This window comes from Nuphar pumila, chromosome 13 (assembly GCF_984573655.1).
Source record: "Nuphar pumila chromosome 13, dmNupPumi1.hap1.1, whole genome shotgun sequence".
NCBI classification, from domain to species: Eukaryota; Viridiplantae; Streptophyta; class Magnoliopsida; order Nymphaeales; family Nymphaeaceae; genus Nuphar; species Nuphar pumila.
In genome coordinates, this window is record NC_143261.1 from 17,147,624 (window position 1) to 17,160,593 (window position 12,970).

At 38.0% G+C, this 12,970-nt stretch overlaps 1 protein-coding gene across 1 annotated transcript; it reads left to right on the forward strand.

Annotated features, from left to right (window-relative positions):
• Positions 1–1,374: 1,374 nt before the first annotated feature.
• Positions 1,375–9,526, forward strand: LOC149817943 (UTP--glucose-1-phosphate uridylyltransferase-like). The gene is made up of 21 exons (XM_089984594.1): positions 1,375–1,654; positions 1,784–1,831; positions 1,960–2,051; positions 2,549–2,639; positions 3,154–3,214; positions 3,336–3,413; positions 3,513–3,563; positions 3,642–3,715; positions 5,740–5,812; positions 5,924–5,981; positions 6,115–6,161; positions 6,235–6,300; positions 6,964–6,996; positions 7,110–7,162; positions 7,254–7,329; positions 7,438–7,494; positions 7,604–7,687; positions 7,775–7,873; positions 7,959–8,063; positions 9,114–9,185; positions 9,271–9,526. Exons 1-21 carry the CDS (start codon positions 1,584–1,586, stop codon positions 9,295–9,297), a joined length of 1,416 nt encoding a protein of 471 aa, XP_089840720.1. The 5' UTR covers positions 1,375–1,583; the 3' UTR covers positions 9,298–9,526.
• The last annotated feature ends 3,444 nt before the right edge of the window (positions 9,527–12,970 follow it).

Consider the following 12,970-nt stretch of genomic DNA (forward strand, 5'->3'; position numbering starts at 1 on the left):
AAGAGATCAAACTTTTATATTACTTATTAAACACCACAGCCTGGTAGCCTTGAGAGAGAGAGAGAGAGGGTTGGCCACCCACAGATCCAGAGCAGCCAACCAGGAAAGCGGATCACTGTCATTAAATGAAAAGTCAGACCTATAATCGCCATCCTCTTTGCGTCACGGTCGTTCTTTTTACCTTTTATATGTTTTTGTGCAACTTAAAAAGCGGCCTTGCACCCCCCTGCTCCAACTTCTTTAAAAGCATAGAAAGTTATGTTTATGCCCTCAACCTTTTGCTTAATAAAAAAATAGCAAAATAGATCGTAATAAGCATTTGCGGAGGGTTTAGTTTTTGTGCTTAGAGAGTTATGGTGGTTCGGTATAGGGCTGATAAACGATCGTGACTTGGCTCGGTTCGGCTAGCCACGAACTTGTTCGTGATCGATTCGTATAGATGATGAGCCGAGCCATGAGTAGCTCGTTTAGGTTAAACGAGTCGAGCCCGAACATAAGGTGTTTGACTCGAGTCGAGAGAGCTCGTATAAATAAAAAATATATTTTTTTATGTATTTTAAATGTAATATATAAAAAATAATACATAAATTATATATAAAAAGAGAAGGATGAATGAAAAATATATGCATAAAATATGAACTATTAAGTTTAATATATAAAAATTATATATTTTGAGTGTAATATATGAAAATATATATATTTCATGTATTAATAACATGAAATGTTTTTACATGAGACGGCTAGGCCGAGCTGAGCTAAAAAAGAACATGAGCCTAGCTACAAGCTTAATTTACTAGTAATTGAGTCGAGCCCAAACATGCCATGTTCGGTTCGTTCGGCTCCCAGCCCTAGTTTGGTACCACAATAGACACCCATGCCTTGGCATTTTGAACCTCGGTCCTGTTGTAAGGCATTTGACATGGGATCCACGAGAAGATCTGAGGTATTCAAACACCGAAAACTGAAATCCACCCCAAAACCGAGATTTTAGACTCAAAATTTGAATGGAGATAAATGGATCTTTGAACCGAAGGGGGACGGGAGTGTCGGGTCAAAGGCACATGCATCTCTGACCCTTGGATCTCAGATTCAATCGTCTAGATCCGAATCAAACGCCCCCTTAGGTTGTCGAGAGAGAGAGAGGAACAAAGGGTGTTATGGTAAATCTGGTCATCCAACGGTTATTGTCAGCCCTACGAATACGATAGCCCCATGGTGACTGTACACGTGGTGGGTGCCAGAGACTTAAGCGGGCCCACATCATCCAGGAGAAACGTAGCGCCATCGTATCACCCCCATCCAGGCCGTTCATTTCTGACACGCGTCAGAATCCCACAATGTCAAATATTGGCCGGAATATTCTCTCATCGTGCGCTGACGGAGTGAATCGGGCCCGGCCAGTGAGGCCTATAAATACCGACCGAATCTCGTTGCCCCCCTCCGTCACTTCACTTCCGAAGCCTCTCCCTCTCTCTCTCAACAGGATTTTCTCTTTTCCCGTTTTTCCAAATTCCCGATTTTATTCTCCACAGGAGAGGGAAGGAGAGACGTAAGAGATCGAGTGAGCTCCATCAACGCCGTCCATGGCTGCCGTAGCGGAATCCGAGAAGATCTCGACCCTCAGATCTTCCGTCGCCGAACTCGGCCAGATCAGGTGAGCTACGCCCTCGCATTTCCCGGCATTCGCGGATTTCTCAGCGTCTGATCGCGTCTTTTCCAGAAAGTTTTCGTGTTAGACGTTCAGTTTTAGATCTGATCGGATTTTTCTTCGTGATTGTTTCAGCGAGAGCGAGAAATCGGGATTCATAAACCTCGTTTCGCGTTATCTCAGGTGAAATCTTGCTTCCGATTTCGTTATTCTGGGGTGACCGTAATCCCTTTCTATTTTATATGTCTTTTGCTTTAATTACCGGATTATGGATTTGGTTACTGAAATGTATGCGTTTGGGTGGATTAAAGCGGGGAGGCACAACACATCGAGTGGGAGAAGATCCAGACACCGACTGATGAGGTGGTTGTTCCTTATGAAAGCTTAGAACCTACTTCTGAGGGTAATTATTCTGTTTTTACTCCTTTTTTTCCCTCCCTACTTGTAACAGCGATACCATGGTATCATCATTCTAGCGGGTTGATAAGTTTATCTAGTAGTTCTTATTGGTGGATGGCATTCAAAAACGTGCAATTCGTCTAAGTATTTGAAACACTCGGGATGGGCTTGAATCTGTATAGTGTGCAGGCAGCTTGGAGATGCACCAAATTCATTCGACGTTCATCTCCATAGATCAGAGTCGGGAGTGAGTGTCTGGATCCAGATCACTCAAGCTGATTATGTTGTCGATTTGTTGTGTATATATGAAATTCCATTTGTCTAAGCTCGGATTTGGCTTGGTTGGCCAACTCTTTCCTGTTCATAGCAACGGTAGTTTTCATCCATCTTAGCTATCGATTTTCAAATGAGTCCCTACCTTGTGATTTCGATACCCTGTTTCAAAGTTTGTTCATTGTTGTAATGCTTCTGATGCTCTTGATGGGAACGAACATTGTGCAGATCTTTCGGAAACTAAGAAGCTTCTAGATAAGCTTGTTGTTCTAAAACTTAATGGAGGTCTGGGAACTACCATGGGTTGCACTGGTCCCAAGTAAGTATCATGTGAACATATTTGATGTCCCATTCTTGTTGTTGCAATTTTATTGTGTGCTCCATTGTTAGCTTTATCCTTTTTCCTGTGATTACAACGTCGATGTTGTCTTTCTGAAACAATTAGTTTAAACTTTCTGAATCTGAAAAAGCCTCATATGCATATATATCCGACAGAGGATGCTATGGGACATTGTGTAGTTTTTATGTGGAGAAATAATTTTGACCCCTAATTTTTAAGCTTTTTGGCAGTTCTGGTGACAGGCTTTTCTGTGTCGAGAAAGTTCATTCATAAACAGTAATCAAGAATTGGTGCAGACATAAGAAATGCCCATGTTTGTCACTGTCATTGGGTCTTGTAAAATGCATAGGGCTGGGTGATGGCCAAAAGCAGACTTGCTTCAGTCTGCACGTTTTTCTTGCTGATCATTACTTCTATTGGATATTCTGGTCTTTAGCTCTCATAGTCTAAAAGCACCCATCTCATTGCTGTTCAAAATTTTTCCTTCCTGCAGATCTGTCATTGAAGTGCGTAATGGATTGACCTTCCTTGATTTGATTGTAATCCAGATTGAGGTAATTTATGATCTTTGTAGATTGTTACCTTTTGCTTAGTTTGTACTATTTTTCATTTCTTTATGTTTTTTGGCATTTTTTGCTATGGACCTTGAATGGTTTTGATGTTTTCTTGTTGTAGTCCTTGAATAACAAGTACGGATGTAAGGTTCCCCTTGTTCTGATGAATTCTTTCAATACACATGATGACACACTAAAGGTAATCAATATTGCCATTGACATCTAGGTCTCTAATCATGATAGGTATGGTTCTGGTGTATTTGGTTTACTAAATCTAACAATTGAATCCTGTTTTTAGATCGTGGAGAAATATACCAATTCCAACATTGAGATTCATTCTTTCAATCAGGTAATTGAGTCAACTATTTTCACTTTTGGGCATCTGCTTGTTCGGGGCAATAAAACTTACGGGATGATTTTCTTTCAGAGCCAATATCCTCGTCTCGTTGTGGATGATTTTCTTCCACTTCCATGCAAAGGTGAAACAGGCAGGGATGGATGGTATGGCTTTTCAAAATCTCAGCCTCTTCAGTTATCTCTGGAGTATAAAAGTTTGGTTGGTTAGCGAGATGTAATATACTAATATGAACATGAAATAAAAATCTTTAGATTAGGAGAATGACGTTTTCTATAACTGAATTTTGTTGCTATCTCTTCCTATGCATATCAGTCTTTATCAATGGGTCATAATTGACTCAGACACACTTAACAACTAAAAGATACAGCTGTTTGCCTAATAAGCCTTGTGAATGCAGAGTCTGGGTCTGCCAATCTTAACACATAGGGAACCTATTAAAACAAAACGAAGATGTAAAGTGCATGACCGTGGTATCTGGTGAAGTTTTGAAAGGTGTCACCATTGTCATTCATCCTCCACTAATCACTTCAATCCTGGCTGGAAAAGTCTGATCACTCTCCATAAACCATGCATATTTATGCTCATTTGCTGTGCATTTTATGTGTTAAATGCGTGAGAAGAAAGTTATTGAAGCATTGTTTGCTACAAAGAATTCACTTTAGCCTTAGTCTGGGCAAAATATTAGGTTATGCCGTTATGCAAGATGCTTGATTTAGCATAGTGATGGAGGTATATACCCACAATTTCTATTGGTCTTCCATGTCACACTTTTAGTTATGTTCTGCATTTTAATGTTGCACAGACCATATCATATCATATCATATGATACAATGAATTGCAATGTCAGAGGTCCATTCGATAAGATATGCCCCTTGTGTTGGAAAAGGGGTGTGTCATATGGCTCATATCATATCATAAGATACCATTTTTTGTTGGTTTTTAAAATCTGAAACTGTAAAAACAAGTCTCCCTGTTTTTCCTGTACAAATAAGACTACATGAATGTCCTATTGATACAACAATTGTTTTGGGATGAAGGCGTAGTTGTTGTTGTTGTTGTTGTATTATGCTAAACATGTGGGCCAAACATAGGATGAGAGAGAGAAATGCAATGACTTTAAGGAAGTAGACCAACATTTCAAATTTGCTTTCGTCATTATGTGTAGAAGTGTTCGGTAAGAGACATTGATAATCTTTTTTGTTATTATTTAGCATATCAATTTTAATCCTTAGGATCTCTATTCCAGAACTATACGTGAAATTCCCATCTCATATGTCTGCTCCCTTCTGCAAACATTATTTTGCATTAGGTCAAAATTTTGTCTCTTTTGCTCATGTTCAAAATCTAGATTGACAATAATGTAGTCTTGGGTTCAGTTTTTATGTACTGAGATTCAGGTTATGTTTTATAATAGTTTAAGAATAAGAAAATTGTAAGGTAAGAAAATAAAAAATTTTAAGGCGAACAATGAGAAGAAATAACGGTTGAAGGAGAGATGGATTTTGTGAATATTACAAGCTAAACATGAGATAAGATTGTCTAAGATGAAAAAATCAAGACCTTCCCCTCAGATAGTGGGATAGGAAAATCTTATTGAAAGAATTTATTAGAAGTGGTGATTTTCGTTAGAAAAAAGTTTTTTTTTTCTATTTTTTTTTGTTACAATCAATTTTAGCTTTAAGCGAGAAGATGGAAGATATGCTTATCAAGATTTTGGAGTATATTTGTGGTTTCTTTTTTTAATTTTCTTTGTATGCTTTACTCTGTCAGTACAAGAAAAAACTTCTCTTTAAAGAAAACAAATAATAACTTAAATGGTAGACCAATAATTTCCAGGATCATGGAATAAAATGTTGTTGTGATTGTATGCAAATCAGTTCATTCAGTGTAGGACAGTTGACTTCTCCTTGTTGAAGGGCTATCGTATGAAGAGTGTTTTGATAGAGTAGGTTTAGGTGTAGTAGTTTGTAATTGGCTTCTCAACAGATGAATCTTTAGCTTGAGGGATACTTTTGCTTTAGTTCAAGCCTGTTTGATTGGTACTCAGCAAAGATTTAAGTACATTTTCACAAATCTTTTTCATAACACTTCATGCAAGCAAATACAGTGAAGACTTTGAGAAACCAACAAGTTTGTCTCTGAGTTTGATTTTGATACATTATGTAAGGTACCCTCCTGGCCATGGCGATGTTTTCCCTGCCTTAGTGAACAGTGGCAAGCTTGATGCATTTTTATCACAGGTATGAACAGAACTTCGCCACATCCAAAAACTGCCAACAGTAAGAAATATGGCACGCTTTATTCTAGATCTCTAAGCCACTTTGCATTTTTTGTTTTTTTCCTGGTACCAGGGTAAGGAGTATTTTTTTGTTGCCAACTCAGATAACTTGGGAGCTGTTGTTGACATAAGTATCCTAAATAGCAATTCAAATTTATTTATATGTTTTATTTTAATTGATTATTTATTACTTTTTTTGTATTCAGTTTTTACATATGCATATAAAGAAGAAAAATGTTGGTTCTCCTTGACCAATTGTTACAGAGATCCTTAATCATTTGATAAAGAACCAGAATGAGTACTGCATGGAGGTATTCACTGGCCAGCATCGTGCTTATACTTGTTGAATGTGCAGTTCCACTCAAATGCTCTTTGATATTGCAGGTGACCCCCAAAACCCTTGCTGACGTTAAAGGTGGTACCCTTATTTCATATGAGGGAAGGGTTCAGGTGCGCATTGGAAACTTTTGACCCCATGCTTTTTTTTTTAAATTTTCTTTCCGATTTTCTTATAATTTTGTTTTTGAAACATTTTCATGCATCTGTGTGTGTGTGTGTGTGTGTGTGTGTGTGTGTGTGTGTGTGTGTGTGTGTGTGTGTGTGTGCATAGCTTCAAAGGATGGTCCTGATTTTTGTCTATATTATAGAGGAGGAGTTGGATCATGACTACCATTCAAGATTCACACAGCAAAATGTTGCCACCTTGAACAAACAAGTGCTTGTTTAGGTTGTTCTCTTTTGGAAGTTGTCTATGCCACAAAATCCTGGTTCTATTTTGTCAACAATCCTTGATCTAATAGAATGCACGATCTTTGCAGATTTCATGAGTTATGATTTTTTTTATTTTATTGTGATATGTAGAAGGTAATTGGCTATGTTAAAAATTATAAACATCATCTGCAAACATATGAAATTAGCAGATCAATTATCATTGCTGGTTTGGAAACTATTTATTCTGCATAATTATAAACCATTTTGATATATTGGTTTTAATTTTATCGGATTGAGAATAAACATTGACATGTGATGGCATTTTTATCTCATCTATGTGAATTTTCTTCCTTGTTTCATATGATGCATTGATGTCCTGATGCAGAGTTGTTTCTGTTGCAGCTATTGGAAATTGCTCAGGTCCCTGATCAACATGTAAGTTACTTTTCATGTGTCTGTGCTCGACTTCATAGACTTTTGATTACCAAAACTACCCCTATTTTTTACATTAGCAGAGATGCTGACTTAATATCTTATTATTTGTTCAGGTCAATGAATTTAAGTCAATACAGAAGTTCAAAATTTTCAATACCAATAACCTGTATGTGATTCTTGATATGGAAGCAATCATATATCCATGTATAAATCTTTTATTACGTTCTTATTTGAAATGCTAATTTCTCTTTCTGAAGATGGGTGAATTTGAAGGCAATTAAAAGACTTGTTGAGGCTGATGCACTTAAGATGGAGATCATTCCGAACCCTAAGGTTGGTGCCTTATCGTTTCATTATCTACTGGAGTCCAAAGACGCCATGGACAGTTTGGTTTTGTGTGATGTTAGTGCATGAAGTGTTGATCAATATATGTATCTGCAGGAGGTAAATGGAGTGAAAGTACTTCAGCTAGAAACAGCAGCTGGAGCAGCAATACGGGTACTCAATTTATCAAAAACTGTTGATTATTTTTTAATTCCGTAGGGCCATTTTCCATATTTTTTCTAGGAAATCCTAAACTCTATTTGATGCCTCTTTTGAACACAAGTTCTTTGATCGTGCAATTGGTGTCAATGTTCCAAGATCTCGTTTTCTTCCAGTGAAGGCGACGTCTGATTTGCTACTTGTTCAGGTTATCTATTAGATCTCTTGCTGACTTTGTTTTTCATTTTTCTCATCAGTAGTTGTTTACATGTTTTATTTTTTGGCTTTGTTGTAGTCGGATCTTTATACTGTGGTTGATGGCTTTGTGACTCGAAATGAAGCGAGAACAACTCCAGCAAATCCAGCAATTGAACTAGGGCCAGAATTTAAGAAGGTAATGATGTTATGGTCTATGCATTGATTGAAAATTACATTTGTTAGATTTGCTTTTTAATTTGTATTTTTTTTTCATTCTTCAGGTTAGCAACTTCTTGAGTCGCTTCAAGTCCATTCCTAGCATCATTGAGCTTGACAGCTTAAAGGTGTCTGGTGATGTATGGTTTGGTGCCAGTATAACCCTCAAGGTACTTCTCTTGTTTTGTTCCCAAATGATGCTCTTATATTTCCAGCTATTAACATACAATAACATAACCTCTCTATTGCAAGATAATTCATGCATGTCCAGCATTTGATTTTGCAATTCTGATAATATCTTTGCTTTATCAATTACTTCTGGAAAGAAAAGTTGCAAAAGTTATTAATTGGATAACGAAAACTGTAGAAATTCTAGCTGATAAACAGGATTGAAACATGTCTGTACAATAAATATAACTATCTAGAACCCTCAAGTATGTGGGACTCCCCATATTATCTTGACTATGTTGGCCTACTGATCTCTTTCAAGCCTTTCAATGTTGAATTTGTTGTAAACTATAGTTTTTTCTTTTCTCTTTTTGACTTCAGAATTATGTTTCCCGTTTTGTCCCCGTCTTTATAGGGTGTTATGTACAAGGATGGTTATTTCAGCTATTTCCTTGCCATCTAAGTCCGATGATGAATTTTCATGCTTATATCTTCTGTGCATGTGCATATTCATATGGAGATACGTGGCATGTGCATGCTTGTGTCACATTAGTTTAGCTTTCCAATATGAGACCATAAACAAGTTGAGATTCCTCCACAATTAACCAGCGATCAGGAAGCAACAATTCTAAGGGCATGGTTGACTGAATGTCTTATTTGGTGTTGATCAACCCAGGAAAACACCATGATTGCAGAGGCACAGCTCAGCTGGGTTTGTAAATGAAATGGATAATTGGATACTTTGTTTTCTGTGGAACTGCATTTGTTTGTTGGGAAGCAGTATCCCTATTTGTAAAGGGGAAGACCGAATTGTTCCTGATATCACAAATCAATCCTTGTCACAACAGGTGTTGGTTGCCCATAGTTGCCTGTGTTGGAGTTGGATGATTCCAAGATATGACCTAGGTTTTAGGCAGATCTTAAATAACATTACATGGTGACAGCAACCCTCTAAAGTGTTGGACTGAACAGTGATGACAATGACTCGTTCCTTCTGTTTTTGGTTATTAACAATTATCTGAGTCTATCTATTTTCTTCTTGAATCTTAAAGGGAAAAGTGAGTGTCATTGCTAATGCTGGGGAAAAGCTGGAGATTCCTGATGGAGTGGTCCTTGCTGATAAGGTACATGCTGCTCGCATAGCCTCAGCAATCGAAGGAGTAGAAAGAAAGCTTCAAATTTTGACTAACAATTGATTGTTTCTTTCAGGCTGTCAAGAGTCTTGACGACATTTGAGAGGTTATCAGAAGCCTTGTGTTGGCCCCATCCATACGTCCCTACCGTGTCTTTTACCCATGGAGAGTCTTGTTGCTTGTGTCACTCTAGATGTTTGGAGGGCTTAATGTGAGTTTTGACCGAAATCGTCAGATTTATGACAATATAAAGAGACTATATTTGGAGCCATATAAAATTTTGTGTAATAAGATTTCGACTTTAGTACCGTATGATCTTGTTCAATTTCTTCCATTATTATTTATTGCTTAGGTGTTGAAGGGCCATGTGCCAGTGAATGTTGGCCACCTTTTGGCAGGCCAAGCTGACCCCAATCTGCGTGTCAACAAATTATTTCAGATGGTTGCATTTACTTGCATGTGTGTGCTTGTAATAAGCTCAGTTGCAACACCAACTTCTAATGACAATGCTTAATGACAAATTCACTCGTTGCCAAAAATCTCTGTTTATAAATATGAAACATGCTTTGCAAATGTGGAAGTTTGTTACACCATATCAAAGCATATCTGATAGATCTGTGCAGCTGCTAGGCTTTTTGGGCTTGGAAGTAGGGATGACAGTGAACCCGGGGACAACGGGGCTCCTCCCAGCCTCGCCCCCTTTGGACCGGGGATGAAGGGCATGAAATGGGGATGAAGGTTAAAATCTATCCCCGTGCGGGGATGGACTTACACTTTTCCCTGTGCCCCATCCCAATCCCTGCCTAGCCCCGTCCCGTCCCCAATCCTTTAAGGAATGACTATAGACTAAGGGGAAACGGGCCCTGCCCCCGTTTGGACCGGGGGTGGAGGTTAAAATCTTGCCCCGTGCAAGGATGGAGGTGGGGGTGGAGGTTCGGATTTTGAAACGGGGCAGGGGTGGAGACCTTGTCCCCTGCCCCGGTCCACTGCCATCCCTACTTGGAAGGGCCACGTCCAACAGCTTGGCTTCCTAGGGTCGTATTGGCCAAAATCACCTAGATCACATATGTTTTAAGATGCATAGATTGTTTACAAAGAATGAGAACAAGCGACTCTCTTGGTTAAAACGATGATGTAAAACCCACTTTATTTTATAACAAATGGTTCAAACTCATCCCACCATCATTAGAATGAAGGATGCATTTTTTATTTCAGTTACTCTATTAAATGACATAAACAAGGAATCTTAACACAAGACAGCTCCACTGCACGCCAACACCAGTGGGAGGTCAAACAACCAAACTAGGATCCTGTGGACTCGCCTGAATAGGGAGATCCAAAGTCCAAACTGCCTCCACTGACATCCGCCCCTGTACCAACCATGGATCCAATATCCAAATCAAATCCAACTCCTCGATCACCTGTAGGTCCCAAACCCATCGTACCCTCGAGTCCATGACAGCTGCCCAAGCTTGTCAAATTATCCAGTATCCGAATCTGAGCCCCCACCAAGGACATTCAATGGGATATTGTTCACCATGTTCCTCATGGCCTTTCTCCTGAACCCTTTCATCAGGACATTGCCAATTGCATTGGAATTCATTGGACGTTGCAAATTCTGATTTCCACTATTGCTGCCTCTCACAGTTTCTGACAAGAGCATTTGTAGAAATCCCACAGGATGACTGCCAGTTGGCCTGCAGCTGGGGCTGGGGTTGCATCGATTTTGCAGTTGCACAATCTGAAAAGTATGTAATTAAAGAACTGAAAAGCCATTTGAAAATTGAAAATAGAGACACCCGTCCTGGTCGCTCGAGTGGCAGCAGGCATGGGGGAGAAGGTGCTGCTCTCCTAAGGCATGCAGGTGCCTTTAACTGGTGGGTTCCATAAAGGCTTGGATGTCAGTAACCTTACCCGCAGTTTACCTCACAAGGGGGTGGGCCTACTATGTGACCCAATTCTCGGAAAGGGTTCCTCATCGTTAAGGTCATGCTTGATGGCTTGTTCAGGTTTGGATAAAATGAACAAAAAGGACAGAACAGAAAATTGGTTTTGTTTGTTCTGTAACAACAATTTCAAGTCCAACGTTTGTTTCGATCGTACTCAGATGCCATGTTTCAAATGTTCATTGTTTGATAATGAGGTACAGACAATTTGGACAGTCATGGATAATGGGTTGAATTGTTTTGTTTTGGATTGTATGACCTGATTCTTACACCATTTTACATGTTTTAACAAGTTTATTATGATTTTTTGCCTGAATATGGATTCAATTACGAAATTATATCTAAAATAATGAATTTTTGCACTAAATATGGATTTGAAATTGGATTTTTGCCCCCAAATATGGATCTTAAATGAGATTTTTGATCTGAATATGGATCTCAAATTGGATTTTTGCCTCCAATATGGATCTTGAATTGGATTTTTGCCCTGAATATGGATTTTTGCTCTGAATATGGAACTCAAATTGGATTTTTGCCTCGAATATAGATCTCGAATTGGATTTTTGCCCTAAATATGGATCTTGAATGAAAATTTTGCCCCAAATATGGATTTTTGCTCTGAATATAGATCTTAAATTGGATGTTTGCCTTGAATTAGAGTTTTGCCTCGAATATGGATCTCAAATTTGATATTTGCCCTGAATATAGATCTCAAATTGGATTTTGCCCCGAATATAGATTTTTGACCCGAATATGAATATCAAATTGGTTTTTTGCCCCAAATATGGTTTTTCAAAAACTATTATACATTGTGTTGATTTATCAAGGTCAACATTTTTGGATTACCTCAAAGTCTTAAAAAAAGGTAAAGAAGATTGAAAGAATCTTTCAATTCATAGCATTTGTGGAGGCACTCGCAAGGTTATTGTTAGTTGTTTTATCCTTTGTCTCAATGAGTTGACTAAAATTAGCTTAAAACTCTTCTAGGAATATATCTTTTATGCATATGTATTTATCTTTATATTTTGCAGTTCATGGCATAAAATAGAAATAGTGTGCGATCTTTGTGATCATATTCACGGAGAATTGGACATGCTGCAGTTTAGATCAACTTGGCGTTGGCAATTTAGATCATTTAGTGAAAGAGCAGTATTAATAAAGATGCATGACTTCATGAAAAGGTTCAATTGAAAGCTCGAGACTTGTTCTAATATGAAGTAATTTTACCATCAAACTATTTCATATCCCATTATAAGCATCATTCAGTTGAAAGGTTTCAATCCTTATCTCAAAAGTTCATTTTCATGAAAAAAAGAAATTAGAAATATTTGAGGTTAAATGCACATGAAAGCAGCATCAATTGAATTATTAACAAAAAAAAAAACTCAAAGATGTAAAACTTATTACCAAGCACTTAGCTGATAGCATGATCAGTTTGCTGATCAAAATACATAATAGAAAGCAACACAGAGATGTAGTTTGTTGCAGCTGTCAACAAATATCACAATGTCAACTTTGAAATCAGCAGGATATGATTATCTCCAACCTCATTTGATCAAACATAACTCTATGCTTCCAAATCATTGCGATGAGCTAGACCGAGCATCTCTGCAATTTCAGAAATGAACCGTATTTACTTCTACATAACAAGATCACGAGAAGTCTAGGTTAGTTGCAGCCACCAACATCTACATTAGCACCTCATTTGCTTTTGTCTTTTCTTTTTTTTCATTCTCAGAAGTTTTCGTTCAACTACCCATTAATGTCTGCTCTTACAATTTCTCTTACTAACTAATGTACAGACTTTAGTCTTTTATATCCGCTCAAAAT

What these genes read in the sequence shown, in the direction of transcription:
- LOC149817943 (XM_089984594.1), top strand. Translation starts at nt 1,584, where the DNA reads ATGGCTGCCGTAGCGGAATCCGAGAAGATCTCGACCCTCAGATCTTCC. An exon ending in TTGATGCATTTTTATCACAG is followed by an intron (nt 5,813 to 5,923) that starts GTATGAACAGAA and finishes TCCTGGTACCAG; the next exon opens with GGTAAGGAGTATTTTTTTGT. An exon ending in GGGAGCTGTTGTTGACATAA is followed by an intron (nt 5,982 to 6,114) that starts GTATCCTAAATA and finishes CAATTGTTACAG; the next exon opens with AGATCCTTAATCATTTGATA.